Raw genomic sequence first — 19,548 nt, 5'->3', positions numbered from 1 at the left:
CCCCATTGTATATTCTTGCCTCCTTTGTTGTAGATTAGTTGATTGTATATGAGTGGGTTTATTTCCAGACTCTCAGTCCCATTGATCTGTGTATCTGTTTTTGTGCTAGTAATATACTGTTATGGTTACTTTAGCTTTGTAGGATGGTTTGAAGTCTGGGATTGTGTTTACTTCTAGCTTTGTTCTTCTTTCTCAAGATTGCTCTGGCTATTTGGGGTCTTTTGTGGTTCCACACAAATTTTAGGATTATTTGTTCTAGTGCTGTGAAAAATGCTGTTGGGATTTTTGTAAGTATTGTATTGAATCGTTATTCCCTTTGAGGAGTATGGACATTTTAGCAAGAATTAATATTGCTAATCTACGAGCATAATATATCTTTTTGTTTACTTGGGTCATCTTCAGTGTCTAATCAGTTTTACAGTTTCCAGTATAAGTTTTTTTTTTTACCTTTTTGGTTAAATGTGTTCCTAGCTATTTAATTCCTTTTGATGCTATTATAAATGGGATTGTTTTCTTGATTTCTCTTTCTGTTACTTTGTGTCAAGAAACACCACAAGGGTGCCTGGGTGTCTCAATCTGTTAAGCATCTGCCTTTGGTGGCTCAGGTCACAATCCCAGGGTCCTGAAAATGAGCCCCGGATCAGGCTCCCTGCTCCACAGGGAAGTCTGTGTCTCCCTCTACCTCTGCTCCTGCTTGTGCTCTCTCCTCTCTCATTCTCTCAAATAAAATCCTTTTAAAAAGATTTTATTCACTTATTTGACAAGAGAGATCACAAGCAGGCTGAGAGGCAGGCGGGGGTGTGGGAAGGTAGTCCCCTTGCTGAGCAGAGAGCCTGACATGGCGCTCCATCCCAGGACACTGAGACTATGACCCGAGCCGAAGGCAGAGGCTTAACCAACTGAGCTACCCAAGCACCCCTCAAATGAATAAAATCTTAAAACAAAACAAAACAACCACAAAACCTACAGATACCTATATATTGATTTTGGATCCTTCAACTTTACTGAATTCACTTAGTAGTTCTAATAGTTTTTTGGTGGAGTCCTTAGGGTTTTTTCCTTTTGAAAAAAATGTTTAATTGAATTATAATTGACATATTAGTTCCATGTGTACAACATAGTGATTTGACAATTACATATATTTTGAAGGGTTCACTACAGTAAGTATAGTTACTGCCTCACCATACAAAGTTATTTTTTTAAATATTTTATTTACTTATTTGACAGAGATCACAAGTAGGCAGAGAGGCAGGCAGAGAGAGAGGATCGAGCCCCTCCAAGCAGAGAGCCCAATGCAGGGCTTGATCCCAGGACCCCGAGATCATGACCCAAGCCGAAGGCAGAGACTTAACCCACTGAGCCACCCGGGTGCCCCCAAAGTTATTTCAATATTGTTGACTGTATTCTCTATGCTGTACTTTTTTCCCAGTGACATTTATTTTAAACTCTCAATCCCCTTCAGCTATTTCTCCTATTCCCCCCACACCACTCTGCTCTGGTAACCTCCAGTTCTCTATGAGACTGCCTTCTTTCTTCCTTTTCTTTCTTTTTTTGGTTGTTTGTTTTTAAATTGAAGTGGAATTGCCACACAGTGTTATGTTAGTTTCAGGTGTACAGCAGTGATTGGACAACTCCACTACCTGCTATGCTCATCACAGGTGGAACTACCATCTGTCACTGTTCCCTACTCTGTACTTTTAATTCCCATTCCATAACTGGAAATCTATACCTCCCACTCCCCATTACCCATCTTGCCCATCTCCTCACCTCCTCCCCTCTGGCAACCACCAGGTCATTCTCTGTAGTTGTGGGTCCGTTTCTGCTTTTTGTTTGTTTGTTCTTTTGTTTTTTTTTTTTTTTTTTTTAGATTCCGTATATATGTGAAATCATGCAGTATTTGTTTTTCTGCCTCTTATTTCACTCAGCATAATACCCTCAGGGTCTGTCCGTGTTGTCATAAACGGCAAGATCTCATTTTCTATGGCTGAGTAATATTCTGTTGATCTATTGATGGACACCTGGCTTGCTTCTAGATCTTGGCTATTGTAAATAATGCTGTTGTAAACATAGGGGTGCATATATCTTTTCAAATTAGTGTTTTCGGTTTTTTAGGTAAGTACCCAGAAGTGAAATTGCTGGATCAAATAATAGTTCTATTTTTATTTTATTTTTATTTTTTATTTATTTTTTTTTTAAAGATTTTATTTACTTATTTGACAGAGAGAAATTACAAGTACACTGAGAGGCAGGCAGAGAGAGAGAGAAGGAAGCAGGCTCCCCGCTGAGCAGAGAGCCCGATGCGGGACTCGATCCCAGGACCCTGAGATCATGACCTGAGCCGAAGGCAGCGTCTTAATCCACTGAGCCACCCAGGCGCCCCAATAGTTCTATTTTTAATTTTTTGAGGAATGTCCATACAGTTTTTCATAGTGGTTATACCAGTTAACATTCTTACCATCAGGACACAGGAGTTACCTTTTCTTCACATTCTTGCTGATACTTATTCTTGTCTTTTTTCTTTTTTAGAAGATTTTATTATTTATTTATTTGAGAGAGAGATTGAGAGAATGAGTGGGAGGAGGGGCAGAGGGAGAAGCAGACTCCACACTGAACAGGGAGCCTGCCGCAGGGCTCCAGCCCAGGACCCTGGAATCATGACCTGAGCTGAATGCAGACACTTAGCTATCTGAGCCACCCAGGTGTCCCTATTTTTGTCTTTTTGATGATAGCCATTCTAGAAAAGGTAAAGTGAAACCTCATTGTGGTTTTGATTTGCATTTCCCTGATAATTAGTGATGCTGATCAGCTTTTTATGTAAGTGTTGGCAACTTGTCTTCTCTGGAACAGTGTCTATTTTCAAATTGGGTTGATTTTTTTGTTATTGAGGTATTTGAGTTATTTATGTATTAGCCCCATAGCCAGTTTTGTTTTGTTTTGTTTTGTTTTATTTTTTTTTCCATTTTGTTGGTGATTTCTTTTACTGCAGAGGCTTTTTAGTTGGATGTAGTCCCACTTATTTTTGGTTTTGGTGTCAAATCCAAAAAAATCATTGCTAAGACCTATGTCAGGGAGCTTGCCACCTGTGTTTTCTTCTAGGGGTTTTATGATTTCAGGTCTTACATTCAAGTCTAATCTATTTTGTGTTAATTTTTGTGTGTGGGGGGCGCCTGGGTGGCTCAGTGGGTTAAGCCGCTGCCTTCGGTTCAGGTCATGATCTCAGGGTCCTGGGATCGAGTCCCGCATCAGGCTCTCTGCTCAGCAGGGAGCCTGCTTCCTCCTCTCTCTCTCTGCCTGCCTCTCTGCCTACTTGTGATCTCTCTCTGTCGAATAAATAAATAAAATATTTAAAAAAAAAAAATTTTTGTGTGTGGTATAAGATAGTGGTCCAGTTTCATTATTTTGCATGAGACTGTCCAGTTTTCCCAATACCATTTATTGAAGAGATTGTCCTTTTCCCAGTATATGTTCTTGGCTCCTTTGCTATAAATCAATTGATCATATAAGTATAGGTACATTTCTGGACTCTACTTTGTTCCAGTGATGTGTCTGTTTCTATGCTAATACCACAGTCTTCTAATTACTCTAGCTTTGTAGTATTCCTGAAATCAGGGATCATGATGCCTTCATCCTTATTTTTCTTAAGACTGCTTTGGCTGTTTGGGATCTTTTGGGCTTCCATACAAATTTTAGGATTGTTCTATTTCTGTTAAGAAAAAAAAAGCCGTTGGAATTTTAATAGGGGTTGCTTTGTATCTGCTTTGGGTATGTGAACATTTACAGTTCATAAGCAAGGAATACCATTGCATTTATTTCTTTCTATACTTTCTTTACCAGCATCTAAAGTTTTCAGTGTATAGGTCTTTTACTTTGGTTAAATTTATTCCTAGGTATATTACTTTTTCGATGCAAATTAAGTAGTATTCTCTTATGAAACTTTAAAAAAGATTTTATTTATGTATTTGAGAGAGAGAGAGCATGAGCAGGGAACCTGACATGGGGCTCCATCCCAGGACCTTAAGATCATGACCTCAGCCCAAGGCAGTTGCTTAGCTGATTGAGCTATCCAAACACGCCGTAATTTTTCTTTTCTTTCTTTTTTTTTTTTTTTAAGATATTATTTCTTTATTTGACAGAGAGAGATTGACCATGAGAGAGGGAACACAAGCAGGGGGAGAAGGAGAAGTAGGCTCCCCGCTGAGCAGGTATCCAATGCGGGGCTGGATCCCAGGACCTTGGGATCATGACCCGAGTGGAAAGCAGACGCTCAATGACTGAGCAAGCAGACTGAGCCACTCAGGCACCCCCTGAAACTTTTTTCAATAAAGACTTCTTTCAGGCAGGTATATGGAAAGGTTTAGACAGTCACATCATAATAAATTACTCAGGGAAATTGGGAGCCATTCTTAGTCTTTGGGGTCAACATTCTGTGTTGCCCTTAGTTAAAAACCTAATGTTTTAACTAATGTTTTAATGTGTTTTGGTTTTTTTTTTTTTTTTTTTTTCAAATAACTCAATTTTATTAAGATCCTCTACACACTTCCTACTGAAAACCGAAGAGCACAACAAAAAAATTTTATTACAGTGTCAGAAAACCAGAAAATCTAGCATATGTACCCACCCTAATTTTGCTTACCAAACCACCCAGAGGTTTTTTGTATTCCTTCTGCACAAGTTACTTGGCTTCTAATTTTTGATATTAGATCTTATCTTAATGACTTCAGGTCTCAAACATATAGGCAACATTCAAAACCTATTAGTGCTGCCTTAGGTCAAATCAAAAGGTGCAAGCATACTGAAAAGTTATCCAAATGCAAACTACAGGACTCCTCACAAATTGCTGGCATCATGGTTAAAAAATTAAAAAAAATAAAATAAAATAAGGTATTTTAAAAAAACCCTTGTAATATCACAGATTATCAAAATATTAGTTTGCCCTAACATAGAGCAGCCTTCCAAGCTGCTGCAAAATGATCCTAAAATCACTAGCAGAAAGAAATAGTTCAAGAATAAAAGTCTGTTTACATTGTTTACATTAAAAACTTAATGTTTTTAACCACTCCTTAGAGCAGACCCTGAGTTGTCTAGGCAAGTGGGGTCATTCTTATGTTTTAATATTTGAAAACTGGGATTTATAAAGGGTCATATAACAAAAAGGCATACATGTTTTTCTGATCAAGTTTGGGTCTAGCTGCTTTTGGTTTATTACTGTCTTTAATGTTGTGTTAACATGATTTATACATACCATTTAAGATAATAATATATAGTTTATGTGTTCATTTTCTTACAGGTTGCTGATATTTTATTTCAAACTGCCCAAAATGCAGGAATCAATTTTGACACCGTGTGTGGAGTACCTTATACAGCTTTACCATTGGCTACAGTTATCTGTTCAACCAACCAAATTCCAATGCTTATTAGAAGGAAAGAAACAAAAGATTATGGTAAAATAAAAGTATTTTAAGCTTTAAGTTGATACATAACCTGATAATGTTGGAGTTTTTTCTTCTAGGCTCTGACTGATGTTTGCCAGAGTCACCTTGGATATTCTTCAAAGGTCCTTTAGAATTGGTTAACTGTTACTGTAAATCACCTTCCCTTCCTTTAGATTCTAGGGGTAAAATATTTTATATTGAATAAACAATGTAAAAAAGTGCTTTTTTTTTTTGTACTGTATCTGTTAAACCTAATGTTTTAAACCAGTCCTTCTCTTGGCAGCAGAATGTTCTAAGGGCACATACTTTCCTGGTATGTTTGTAATTTAAACTGCATAAAGAGAAATGCCACATAAAATTCTCTAAAAGAAGATGATATTTTCATGGGTCCTTCCCAGTAGGTTATAAAGTGTGTGTTTTATACATGGGAGTTTGCTTTAAAAACTAATCAGTCTAGGAGCACCTGGCTGGCTTAGAGGAGCATGGAACTCTTCTTGACCTTGGGGGTTGTGAGTTTGAGCCCCATATTAGGTGTAGAGATTACTTTAAAAAACAAACAAACAAAAAAACCTTAAAAAATAAAAACAAATCAAAATAAAAATATTGGAACTGACTTCATATTTGGTGACATTAAGGAATTAATGGGGTTGTTTTATGTGTGATAGTATTTTTTTTTTTTTAAAGATTTTTCTTTATTTGTGAGAGAGAGCAAGCATAAGCACACAGAGGCAGAGAGAGAAGCAGGCTCCCCACTGAGCAAGGAGCCTGATGTGGGACTAAATCCCAGGACCCCAGGATCGTGGCCCCAGCCAAAGACAGTGGCTTAACCAACTGAGCCACCCAGGTGTCCCGTACTTAGTAATTTTTTTTTTTTTTTTTTGTAGAGTCCTTACCTTCTACAAGATGCATTCTAAAAAATTTTATGATGAAAATCATGATATCTGGGGTTTGCTTCTAAAAACTACGGAGGGAGGGAAGAGAGGTGGGGATGTAGCTAAAACAAGAGTTACCATGAATTAAGTGGTGAGGTATTTAGAGGGTTTGTTACAACTTCTTTGTCTAGTTTTGCTTAAAATTCTCCATTTAAAACAATATTTTTGATATTAGACGAATTTGAGAGTAGAAATGGAAAACAAGTCTCTAGAAAATGAGTCTATCTCTGAGTAGTCTATGGTGGGGATTGCAGTGGGGAAGTACTTGTACTCACATTGCATTATATAATTCATAAAGTTGTAGTGATGGATCTAAATAGTTGCTGAATATTTTTTTTTCTCTCCTGTATTTCCTCAAAAGGCCAGTTATTTGGCTGATGTTGAGTAATGAGCTGTTTGTTGGTGGATAAAGGAATGATTTCATTGATGATACTGGGTTACTGTTTCATAACATTCCTTGATCTAGTTTATCTTGCTTTAAGAAACTCCATATTTGGGGCGCCTGGGTGGCTCAGTGGTTTGGGCTGCTGCCTTTGGCTCGGGTCATGATCTCAGGGTCCTGGGATCGAGCCCCGCATCGGGCTCCCTGCTCCACAGGAAGCCTGCTTCCCTCTCTCTCTCTCTCTGCCTGCCTCTCTGCCTACTTGTGATCTCCGTCTTTCAGATAAATGAATAAAATCTTTAAAAAAAAAAAAAAAAAACTCCATATTTAAAATTTTGATCATGAACACATTAAGTGGTGTTTATTTACACTATAAAGTAATTTGCTAGTTTTGCTGTAAATATTCTCTATATGTAACTTTGACAGTTTCCAGATAGGGGAACACTGAACACATGGTAATCATGGCTCACTGAAGATTTATCAGGAATAAAGATAAAGTAGCTCTAAAGTAGATTATCAGGGATGCCTGGGTGGCTCAGTCGGTTAAGCGGCTGCCTTCAGCTCAGGTCATGATCCTGGGGTCCTGGGATGGAGTCCCACATCGGGCTCCTCAGTCGGCAGGGAGCCTGCTTCTCCCTCTGCCTACTCTGCCTGCTGTTCCCCCTGCTTATGCACGTTCTCTCTCTGCCTTAAATAAGTAAACTCTTTTAAAAAAATAGATTATCAGAACATAAGGTTTAGATCATCCACCTCTTCATAAACACATGCCAAATTTATAATGCCAGATATCTTGAGTTGGCTGAAATACATACTTTTAAATTGAAGTCAACAATGTTTTCTTTTCTAGGTACTAAACGTCTTATAGAAGGAGCTGTTAATCCAGGAGAAACCTGTTTGATCATTGAAGATGTCGTTACCAGTGGATCTAGTGTTTTGGAAACTGTTGAGGTTCTTCAGAAGGAGGGCTTAAAGGTCACTGATGCCATAGTGCTGCTGGACAGAGAGCAAGGAGGCAGAGACAAGTTGCAGGCGCATGGGATCCATCTCCACTCAGTGTGTACATTGTCCAAAATGCTGGAGATTCTTGAGCAACAGAAAAAAATTGATGCGGAGATGGTTGAGAGAGTGAAGAGATTTATTCAGGAGAATGTTTTTGTGGCAACTAATCACAATGATTCACTTCTTCCTATAAACAAAGCTCCTGGAGAACTCAGCTTTGGTGCACGTGCAGAGCTGCCTAGGATTCACCCAGTTGCGGCGAAGCTTCTCCGGATTATGCAGAAGAAAGAGACCAATCTCTGTCTGTCTGCTGATATTTCGGAGTCCAGAGAGCTGTTGCAGCTAGCAGATGCTTTAGGACCCCGCATCTGCATACTCAAGACTCATGTGGATATTTTGAATGATTTTACTCTAGATGTGATGAAGGAATTAACGGCTCTGGCAAAACGCCATGAGTTCTTAATATTTGAAGACCGGAAATTTGCAGATATAGGAAACACAGTAAAAAAACAGTATGAAGGTAAGCATTATTTAGGAATCTGCAAAAATAGAAATTTAGCTTACACTGCCAGAAGAACAAAAGGAAATGTATGGACTCCCATCACTGAAAGTCCATCCATAGAAGAGTCTGTCAAGCATGGTTGGATCTAGGAGCTCAAATGCAAGTCTTTTGAACTTGCCTGCTTGCCATCTCTCAGCTCTGCTTTCTTCTCTCTTTGACCTCTTTCTCAGGTAGGCACACTCCTCATGCCTATCCCAAATGAGTAACTCAGGCCTGGGTTAAAGAATACCTTTACTAGCTTGGTAATATAGGCCATGCTTCTGGTGATGCGAGGTTGTTAACTGTAAATTTTTTTAACTGAGCTGTGGTTAGGTAGTTTCCCCAAAGAAAATGGGTGTGCTGATGCCAAAAGAAAGGGATGCAGGTGTTAAGCAGACAAAAATGTCAGGTGTTGGCCTTGGCAGAATACCCATGAGTTCTGAATATTTGAAAAATGAAAATTGCAGATAGAGAAAAGAATGAAATCAAAGTGTAAAGTTGTAATATTTATTTTTGGCCAAAAAAAAAAAAAAAAGACCTATTGGCATACTTTTTTGTTGTTAAATGAGAGCTCAAAATAGGGCATATATTGGTTTTAAAAAAAATCTACTTAATTTTTTACCCATTCTGTAGTTCTGTAATATTGTATAGGACAGCTTTTTTTACTTAAATAACAGGATAAAATGTCTGTTGAAAGATTAAAGCTTTTTTTTTAATTTAAAGATTTTATTTATTTATTTGACAGAGAAATCACAAGTAAGCACAAGCAGGCAGACAGAGAGGAGGAAGCAGGCTCCTTGCTGAGCAGAGAGCCTGATGCGGGGCTCAATCCCAAGACCCTGAGATCATGACCTGAGCCAAAGGCAGAGGCTTAACCCACTGAGCCACCCAGGCGCCCCAAAAGGTTAACGCTTAAAGGCATCTTAGAGATAGCAGTTTTTCTTAAAGTACACATGCTTATGCTTTAGCTATTTCTTTAGGATAGATTTGTCTGATTTTTTTTTCCCGTGCTTAAGATGTTCTGCCATCATCACCTTGCTTACTTTAGTTTACCAACTGATGTGAAAGTTAGACAAACTCTACAGGTTTGCGTGTAGTTTTTTCAGAAATTGATTAGGGGTATTGCTGTTAGCTTTTAAAGTGAATACAGTTGCCTGTTGAAATTAAGAGACCTAAGGAACAGTAGAACCTTTGAGGGATGGTAAAATTGCTGAGGGATTTCTGCAGAATGAACATTGGTCATCTTCAGAGGAATTTCAGAATGCTGGTATCTTTGGCATCAGATGCCCCTCTTCACTGGAGTTCCATTTTTCTTTGCATGTTGACTGGTGGTCAGAAGCTTCAGCCTGCAAGGAAAACCAGTCTTCTCAGTGTTGCTGATAACTAAGTGCAGAAATGTAAGACTTATTGCTCATTGTGTGCTTTCAACTAGCCACCAGATGAACAGTTTTTCGCAGATGGACCCATAGGGCCCCTGGGAATCACTGCAGTTCTCAAAGCACTTCTCTGGTTCATTAGCATGTTTCTGTGAGATTACTGAAGACTACAGTTGGTTGGGCAAAAAGTTAGTGGTTTTTGTTTGAAAACTGTCTTCTTTTCAACTTCTCAGGTGGTGTCTTTAAAATAGCTTCTTGGGCAGATCTGGTCAATGCTCACGTGGTGCCAGGCTCGGGGGTTGTGCGGGGCCTGAGTGAAGTCGGCCTGCCTTTGCAGCGGGGATGCCTGCTCATTGCGGAGATGAGCTCTGCTGGCTCCTTGGCTACAGGCAGCTACACAAAAGCCGCGGTAAGTGACAGAGGGGCTGGGTGCAGAAGGCCAGGACTGTTGTGCTTGAAGTGACAGGGAAAGAAAACAGCTCAAATTTGAGATTTATGGAACCCCTGCCCCCAAAAAATCAGCTGTTAGAGCAACAGTAATGTTAGGGTGCTAGAGTTTCCAGATAATAACATTTTATATCTAGTAGTGGGCACTTAAGGGATACAAACATTGAGATACAAGTATTTGGTCAAATATCTGCCTGTCCTTATCTGGGCTTTAGATGGTTGGGGTTTTTTTGTCTTTTTTTTCCATTTTGCCATATGTTGAAATGGAAGGGTTTCTTTCCAGACGTGCAGTTTCTCAGAATCTCCCAAGTCACAGAGATGCATTCTCATCACAGCAGTCCAGACATAGTTTTATTTTCTTCATTCTTTGCTATTGATTGGTATTGTGTGGGAAAGCTCTATAGAGTTCGGATGGTGTTTTCTCCATTAACCCCAATTATCTTTTTTTTAAGATTTTATTTAGGGGTGCCTGGGTGGCTCAGTGGGTTAAGCCTCTGCCTTTGGCTCAGGTCATGATCTCCGGGTCCTGGGATCAAGCTCTGCATCGGGCTCTCTGCTCAGCAGTGAGCCCGCTTCCCCCTCTCTCTGCCTGCCTCTCTGCCTACTTGTGATCTCTCTCTCTGTCAAAAAAAAAATCTTTAAAGATTTTATTTATTTGACAGAGATCACATGTAGGCAGAGAGAGAGGAGGAAGCAGGCCCTCTGCTGAGCAGAGAGCCCGATGTGGGGCTCGATCCCAGGACCTGGAGATCACGACCTGTACTGAAGGCAGAAGCTTTAACCCACTGAGCCACCCAGGCGCCCCAACCTGCCATTATTAAAAGTTCTTATAACACCATATATGTTAGTCTCAACCCCCCACCCATGCACACCAGAATAAAATGAGGTGGATAATTATCTAGTTAAAAAGTTCCTTTACAGATATTTTAAAGACCATTAATTTTAAAAGTAATAGGAATTTTCATTGTTAGTGTATAAGAAAGCCATTGATTTCGGTACATTGACTTTGTATCCTGCCACATTGCTGAATTGCTGTATGAGTTCCAGTAGTTTGGGGGTGGAGTCTTTTGGGTTTTCCATATAAAGAATCATGTCATCTGCGAAGAGAGAGAGTTTGACTTCTTCATTGCCAATTTGGATACCTTTTATTTCTTTGTTGTCTGATTGCTGTTGCTAGGACTTCTAATACTATATTGATCAAGAGTGGAGAGAGTGGGCATCCTTGTCGTGTTCCTGATCTCAACGGGAAGGCTGCAAGCTTTTTTCCATTGAGGATGATATTTGCTGGGGGTCTTTCATAGATAGGTTTTATGAAATTCAGGAATGTTGCCTCTATTCCTATACTTTGAAGCGTTATAATCAGGAACGGATGCTGGGTTTTGTCAAATGCTTTTTCTGCATCAATTGAGAGGACCACGTGGTTCTTCTCTCTCCTCATATTAATTTTTTCTATCACATTGATTGATTTGCAAATGTTGAACCATCCTTGTAGCCCAGGGATGAATCCCATCTGGTCATGGTGGATAATCTTTTTAATGTGCTGTTGGATCCTGTTTGCTAGGATCTTGTTGAGAATCTTAGTGTCCATATTCATCAGTGATATTGGTCTGAAATTCTTTTTGGTAGGGTCTTTGCCTGGTTTGGGGATCAGGGTAATGCTGGCTTTCTAGAAAGAGTCTGGAAGTTTTCCTTCTGCTTCAGGGAGGTGAACCATGAGAGACTATGGACTCTGAAAAACAATCTGAGGGTTTTGAAGGGGCGGGGGGTGGGAGGTTGGGATACCAAGTAGTGGGTATTATAGAGGGCATGGATTGCATGGAGCACTGGGTGTGGTGCAAAAATAATGAATACTGTTATGCTGAAAGTAAATAAAAAATAAAAAAAATTCTCATGAACCCCCCCCCCCAAAAATAAGTAATAGAAGTTTTAACAAAGTGTTAATTTTTACATGGGAATTTATTATTTGTATTACTTTAAATACTGTTGAGCTGTGAAGAAATCATTTGGCCCTGGGGCCACATTTTAACCCCACCTCTGAATTGACCATGAATATGATTTCCCACCTCTCCTAGCAGAGTCCATGAGTCAGTGCTAGTATTTGGCATTCTGGGAGTCTGGGTCTGGCTCAAGGACGAGACATGGCTTGTTGGGAGGTGGTAATACTTGGTGACACAAATAGTACAGTAGGAACCTTACAGAGAAGCCAAGTAAGACAGACCTTCTAGAGAAACTTCTGTAAATGTGAGGAAATGGTATAGAAATGGTGGAGATCAATTATTGGCATATGTTAAAGGAATGTGGTAAAAGGTGCGATGTGGGTGGATATGGAGCAGTACCCTGTGTAGGTAGGCAGTACGGCAGTACGTCTTCAGCTTGGTTTCCTACCTTTATTAATGTATTCTAGAGTACTCTCCACCTAGCCTCTGGAAGTAGGTAGGTTTGCAAGCATTATTACTTAGCATCTCAGTTTTAGATGGACACGATATAGTGGTCTTTTATGTTTTTAAGGTATGATTAATTGGGAGAAGCGGTTATCTCAGGGTCTTAATGGATCAAGTATGTAGATTCATATCTAAGATTACCTGTTTTAGATAAGAGTTTCATATTAAACAGAAGACATTTATAAAGTAGCAAAAGTTTTTTATTAATAGAGTTGATTTTTTTATTTGTAGAACTATTACTCTGTGTAATTAACTACTTTCCTATTATATTCCTTTTAGGTTAGAATGGCAGAGGAGAATCCTGAATTTGTGCTTGGTTTTATTTCTGGCTCCCGAGTAAGCATGAAACCAGAATTTCTTCACTTGACTCCAGGAGTTCAGTTAGAAGCAGGAGGTAAATCTATTTATTGGTCATGGTTTTTCCAAAATGCTTCTTTACCCACAATAAAATTTTGTGTTACTACAAATTTGTTAAAGAGAAAAACCTTAATGAATGAGCCCTTAGGCTTGCTAATACTAACCTAGATATGCAAAAGAGCTTGCAGTCTAATTGTGAAATTTTAAAAAGCTACTTTTTGTTGAAGTATGCCTAGAAATTGATTAGTTTAGTTTTTCCCAACTAATACTCCAAATATGCTGCCTTAAAGGGTAGTCTCTGATCAAGGAAGAATGCTGTAGGCTAAACCAAATCCAATATTTGTTTTTTAGAAGACCAGGCAGAACTCTTGATGTGCTAATGTCTATTGTGACTCTCAAGCGTGGGGATATATGGTTCTTTTGTGTCTCTCAAACTTAGTAACACTTTCACCAGTCTGAGACAAGTAGTTAGAGTGGCTAAAAAACAGGACTAATATAGTTTGTAGTAAAGGGAGTAAACTGGGTTATAAAAATAAGCATTTTTTTTTTTTTTTTTAAGATTTTACTTATTTATTTGACAGGGAAATCACAAGTAGGCAGACAAGCAGGCTCCCTGCTGAGCAGAGAGCCCAAGAAACATTTTTTCTGAAAATTGCTTATCACAGTTATGGGAGTTTATTCTATCCAGTTTTCCATCTCTAAGAAGTTGGAAATTGGAACTTTGAGCAGTAGGGTTCTCAGCAAAACTATTTAAAATGAAGACAACTAGCTTGTCACGCCTCAGTGGAATTTGCCAGGTGTCCAGAAGTTACCTGTACAAATATTGAGAAAAGTAGATTTTATATTAGTCATTCTTGTAGAAGTCCTACCCATCTCATTGAACCATTCATTCCCCAGTCTAGCTTGCCTCTCCAGAGATCATAAGTATCCTTCCAGACCTTGGCTTTGCATACACTCAACAAACACACAGGGAGTGGGAAAATGTTTTGTATGTGTGAGGCTACATTGCATTTCCACATCCAGAGTCACCTTTAACAATAAAGTGTTTCCTAGTTATAATTGGGCTGTAATATGTTTAACCATTTCCCCTCTTGATAGATTTAGACTGTTTTACCAGCAGTGAACATCTTTGTATATATTTTTGCACAAGGGACAGATTTTGGCAGGCTTCCAGTTTGGCATGGATCTGTGACCTGCAGAGCTCTTTTCAGGGAACAAAGATGGTGAACACCATCTTTATACTCTGCCTCTGCCTCGTTAGACCTTGCCTGTGTCTCCCAGAGAAGAGGGTAAACGTGCATCTGGGGCCCTGATTTTTGCTACTGCCACTGGGGAGACTCTTCCAAATAACCTGGCTCTGGTGGCCAATGCGGCTTACGCTTGGGGTCTCATAGAACTACATATAGTTGATTTTAAAAGCTGGTGTCTGAGTGCCTGGCTTCCAATTAGCCTGAATCTAGGTGCTAAAATCCTTCCCTTTGAGACACTGACAAGTCTTGGCATATTTCCAGCAGCCTGGAGCCATTGAAAATACAATAGACTGCTTAAACAGTCACAAAGCTTTGTGAGACAGCTGAGAGGGCAGGTTTGAACACAAAGTTATTCTATGCAAACCTATTTTTCCAAGACTTGGAGAGGTGGTTATTTCATCTAATGCATAGAAACCAACAGAGTCAACAAGCAAATTGGAGAAACAAAGGATTTTATGTTCCAGATGAAGAATAAGACGCAAAACCTAAGAAAAACTAATGAAGTACCGGATAAAGAATTCAGAGTAATAGTTGTAAAGTTGCTTACCACACCCAGAAAAAAATGGATGAACATAGTGACAACTTCAACAAAAAGAAAAGAAAATACTAAATAAATGTCCCAGAGCTGAGGAATACAATAACTAAACTGAGAAATAGAGAGGCAGGGTTCAGTAGCAAACTAGATGAAACAGACGATCAGTAAACTTGATGATTGGGTGAGTTCCCCTACCTTGTCAGAGCAGCAAAATGAACAAAATGAAGATAGTTTATGGGACATTAAGTGGACTGACATTTACATTATAGGGGTCCCAAAATGGGGGAAGGGACAGAGAAAGGGACAGAAAAATTATTGGAAGTAATGACTGAAAACTTCCTAACCATTGGAAGGAAACACACATCCAGATCCAGCCAGCCCAGAAAGTTCCAAATAAATTGAATCCGAGGAGTCCACTAAAGACACAAAATGTCAATTGCACTATATGTTATCTAGCTGGAATTTAAAAACTTGGGAGGACAAAAAAATTTAAATGTCAGAAGTTAAAGACAAGGAGAGACTCTTAAAAGCAGCAAGAAAAAAACAGCTCCCTTGTATGTATACAAGGAAACTCCTGTAAGACATTTTTCTGCAGAGACTGCAGGCCAAAAGGAAGTGGTGAGATACATTCCAAGTGCTCAAAGAAAAATCTTCCAACAAAGAACTGTACTCAGCAGACTTTAGAATCGAAAGATAAAAGCTTTCCACAACAGCCACAGTTAGAGGAGGAGTTCATCATCACTAAACCAGCCTTACAAGAAATATTAAAGGGACTTCTTTAAGCTGAAACAAAAGGATGCTAATTAGTAATAAGAAAACATAAAAGAATATATCTCACGAGAAAGGTAAGTATATGGTGAAGGTAGTAGATTAGTCCCTTCTAAGTTAAAAGACAAAAGTAATCATTTTAATTCCAATAATTAAAGAATAGGTAGGATAGAAAGGCTTAAAAGTGTGGTCTCAAAAATGTAAAAGATGGAGAAAAAATTTAGAGCTTTAGACTGTTGTCAAACATAATTTGCTATCAACTTAAAATACAGCAAAATGTTGTATGAAGTTGTTAAATGTAAGCCTTCCAGTAACAACAAAGCAAAATCTTCAGTAGATGTACAAGATAAAGAAATCCAAGCATACCACTTAAAGTCATTAAATCACACTGGGGCGCCTGGGTGGCTCAGTGGGTTAAGCCTCTGCTCATGATATCAGGGTCCTGGGATGGAGCCTCGAATGGGGCTACCTGCTCTGCGGGGAGCCTGCTTCCCCCTCTCTCTCTGCCTGCCTCTCTGTCTACTTGTGATCTCTCTTTCTCTGTGTCAAATAAATAAATAAAATCTTTTTAAAAAGTCATCAAATCGCAAAGGAAGAGAACAAGGGAAGAACAGAGAGCAACCAGAAAGCAGTTTTTTAAAATGGCAGAAAGTGCATACCTAACAATAATTACCTTAAATGGACGAAATTCTCCAATCAAAAGCGGCTGAAAAGGACTTTAAAAACCAGACCTATCCATCTACTGCCTATAAGAAGCCTCACTAAACATACAGACTAAAAATGAAGAGATGGGAGATACTGCATGCAAGTGGAAACCAAAAGGAATACACTTTTTATCAGACCAAATAGACTTTCAATCAAAAATTATAATGAGAGACAGACAAGGGCATCATTACATAATGATGGAGTCAGTCCAACAAGAGGATGTAACATTTGTAAATATTCTGGCCCCCATAGGAGCACCTAAATGTATAAAAGCAAGTATCAGCAGTCCTAAAGGGAGAAATACACAGTAATCCAAGAATAGTAGGGGATTTTAACACCTCACTTAATAGATCATCCAAACAGAAAACCAGTAAATGAACATCAGCCTTAAACAACGCATTAGACCAGATGGACCTAAGAGATATGTATGGAACATTCCATCCAAAAGCAGCAGAATACTCTTTCTTAAGTGCACCTGGAACATTCCTCAGGTTAGATAATATTTTAGGCCCCAAAATCTGAAATGCCATAAAAACAAAATTATAAACCAATATATTCTTGATGAACAAAGATGCAAAAATTCTGAACAAAATAGGAAAACCGAATTCAATGGTATCTTAAAAGGATCATGTACCCAGGCATCTGGGTGGCTCAGTAGCAATTGAGCATCTAGCTCTTGGTTTCAGCTCAAGATATGATCTTATAGTTCTTGGATCAAGCCCTGCATGAGGCTCCACACACAAAGTCTGCTTGAGGATTCTCTCCCTCTGCCCTGCAGGTACATGCTCTCTCTCTCTAAAATAAACTCTCAAAAAATTTGACACAATGATCAGCTGGGATTAATTCCAGGAATTCGAGGATGGTTCAACTTCTACAGATCAGTGATATACCACATTAACAAAATGAAGGATAAAAATTATATGATCATCTCACCACATGCAGAAAGAGCGGTTTGACAAAATTCAGTATCCATTTATGACAAAGATTTAAAGTGGATATAGAGAGAACATACCTTAGCTTAATAAAGGCCATGTATTAAAAGCCCACAGTTAACATCCTACTCAGCAGTGAAAAGATCAAAGCTTTTCCTTTAAGATCAGGAATAAGACCAGGATGCCCACCCTCACTGCTTTTATTTCATAGTACTGGAAAGTCCTGGCCACAGAAGTTAGTCAAAAGAAAGAAACAAGAGTCATCCAAATTGGAAATGAAAACAGAGAACTGTCACTATTTGTAGATTATATATTTTATAGAAAACCCTAAAGACTCCACCAAAAAATTGTTAGAATAAGTGAATTCAGTCAAGTTGCAGGATATAAAAATCCATTGCATTTCTATACACTTAATATCATACTATCAGAAAGAGAAATTTAAGACAATCACATTTACAGTGGCATTAAAAAGAATAAATTACATAGGAATAAATTTAACCAAAGAGTTTTTAAAGACCTGTATACCGAAAACTGGAAGACACTGATGAAAGAATCGAAGATGACACAGATAAATGGGAATATACTCATGCTCACAGGTTGAAAGATGTAATGTTAAAATGTCCATACTACTCAATAGATTTGATGCATTCATTATGAAAATTCCAGTGGGATCTTTCAATGAAATGGAACAGACTATCCTAATATTTGTATGGAATCAGAAAAGACCCCGAATAGCTAAAGCAATCCTGAGAAAAAACGCAAAATTAAAGGCATCACACTCCCTGATTTCAAAATACAATTACAAAGCTATAGCAATCAAAACAATATTGATATAAAAACAGACACATATCAGTGGAACACAGAGGGCCAAGAAATACACTCATGCATATGTTGTCAATTAATTTATGACAAAGGAGCTGAGACTTACAGTGGGAAAGGACATTATTTTCAATAAAATGGTGTTGGAAAAACTGGATAATCACATGCAAGAGAATGAGACTGTGTCACTGTCTTAAACCATACACAGAATTTAATACCAAATAGATTAAGGACTTTAAGGCTTGAAACCATAAAACTCCTAGAAGAAAACATAGTTGGTAAGCTTCTTGACATCAGTTTTGGTAGTGATTTTTTTTTCTTTCTTTTTTTTTTTTTTTTAAGATTTTTATTTATTTATTTATTTATTTGACAGAGAGAAATCACAAGTAGATGGAGAGGCAGGCAGAGAGAGAGAGGGAAGCAGACTCTCTGCTGAGCAGAGAGCCCGATGCGGGACTCCATCCCAGGACTCTGAGATCATGACCTGAGCCGAAGGCAGCGGCTTAACCCACTAAGCCACCCAGGCGCCCCGTGATTTTTTTTCTTAATCTGACCAAAACTAAAAGCAACGAAAGCAAAAATTAAAAAGTGGAATTGTATCAAACTAAAAAGGTTCTGCACAGCAAACCATCAACAAAATTAAAAGGCAGCCTACTAAATGGGAGGAAGTTTCCTAATCCTATATTTAATAAGGGAGTAATACCCCAAATATATAATAAACTCATATGCCTCAGTAGCCAGAAGAAAAAAATCCAATTAAAAAATAGGCAGAAGGGCACCTGGGTGGCTCAGTGGGTTAATCCTCTGCCTTCGGCTCAGGTCATGATCTCAGGGTCCTGGGATCGAGTCCCACATCGGGCTCTCTGCTCGGCAGGGAGCTTGCTTCCCTTCCTCTCTCTGCCTGCCTCTCTGCCTACTTGTGATCTCTGTCAAATAAACAAATAAAATCTTAAAAAAAATAGGCAGAAGATCTGAAAAGACATTTTACAAAGAAGACATAAGATGGCCAACAGGCACACGAAAAGATATTAAATGTTACTAATCATCAGGGAAAAACAAATCAAAGCCATAGTGAGATAGCACCTAACACCTGTCAGATTGGCTATTATCAAAAAGACAAGAAGTGCTGGGAAAGCTGTAGAGAAAAGGGAAGCCTTGTGCACTGTTGCTGGAAATGTAAATTGGTACAGTTAACATGGAAAACAGTGTGGAGGTTCCTCAAAAACTTAAAATTGTATGACCCAGTAATTTCATTTCTGAGTACTGATCCAAGGAAAACAAAAACACTAACTCAGAATCAGCCATACACCCCCATATTCATTGTGGGATTATTTAAATAGCCAAGATTTGGAAACAGCCTCAGTGTCCAGTGGATGAAGAGAATATATGTACACACAATGGAATATTATGACGTAAAAACAATGAAATCTTGCCATTTGTGACAACATAGATGGACCTTGAGGGCGTAATGCTAAGTGAAATAAGCCAGAGAATGACAAATACCATATGCTTTCACTGTGTGTGAAATCTAAAACAAAACAAAACAAGTTCATAGATCTGGAGAACAGATTAGTGGTTGCCTGGGGTTGGGGAGTGGGCAAAATGGGTGAAGGGTGTCAAAAAGAGGGATGT

The 19,548-nt window shown here is 38.7% G+C and overlaps 1 protein-coding gene across 1 annotated transcript in view; it reads left to right on the top strand.

Annotated features, from left to right (window-relative positions):
- Positions 1-19,548, top strand: part of UMPS (uridine monophosphate synthetase) — a 30,962-nt gene that overhangs the window by 5,103 nt on the left and 6,311 nt on the right. The window contains exons 2-5 of the mRNA XM_082700096.1: positions 5,288-5,441; positions 7,594-8,265; positions 9,896-10,071; positions 12,830-12,944. Coding sequence (XP_082556222.1) covers positions 5,288-5,441; positions 7,594-8,265; positions 9,896-10,071; positions 12,830-12,944 — 1,117 coding nt within the window. The remainder of the gene's footprint in view (positions 1-5,287; positions 5,442-7,593; positions 8,266-9,895; positions 10,072-12,829; positions 12,945-19,548) is intronic.

Source organism: Mustela nivalis, assembly GCF_964662115.1.
Source record: "Mustela nivalis genome assembly, chromosome: 1".
Taxonomy (NCBI): Eukaryota; Metazoa; Chordata; class Mammalia; order Carnivora; family Mustelidae; genus Mustela; species Mustela nivalis.
This window is presented reverse-complemented; position numbering and strand designations above follow the sequence as displayed.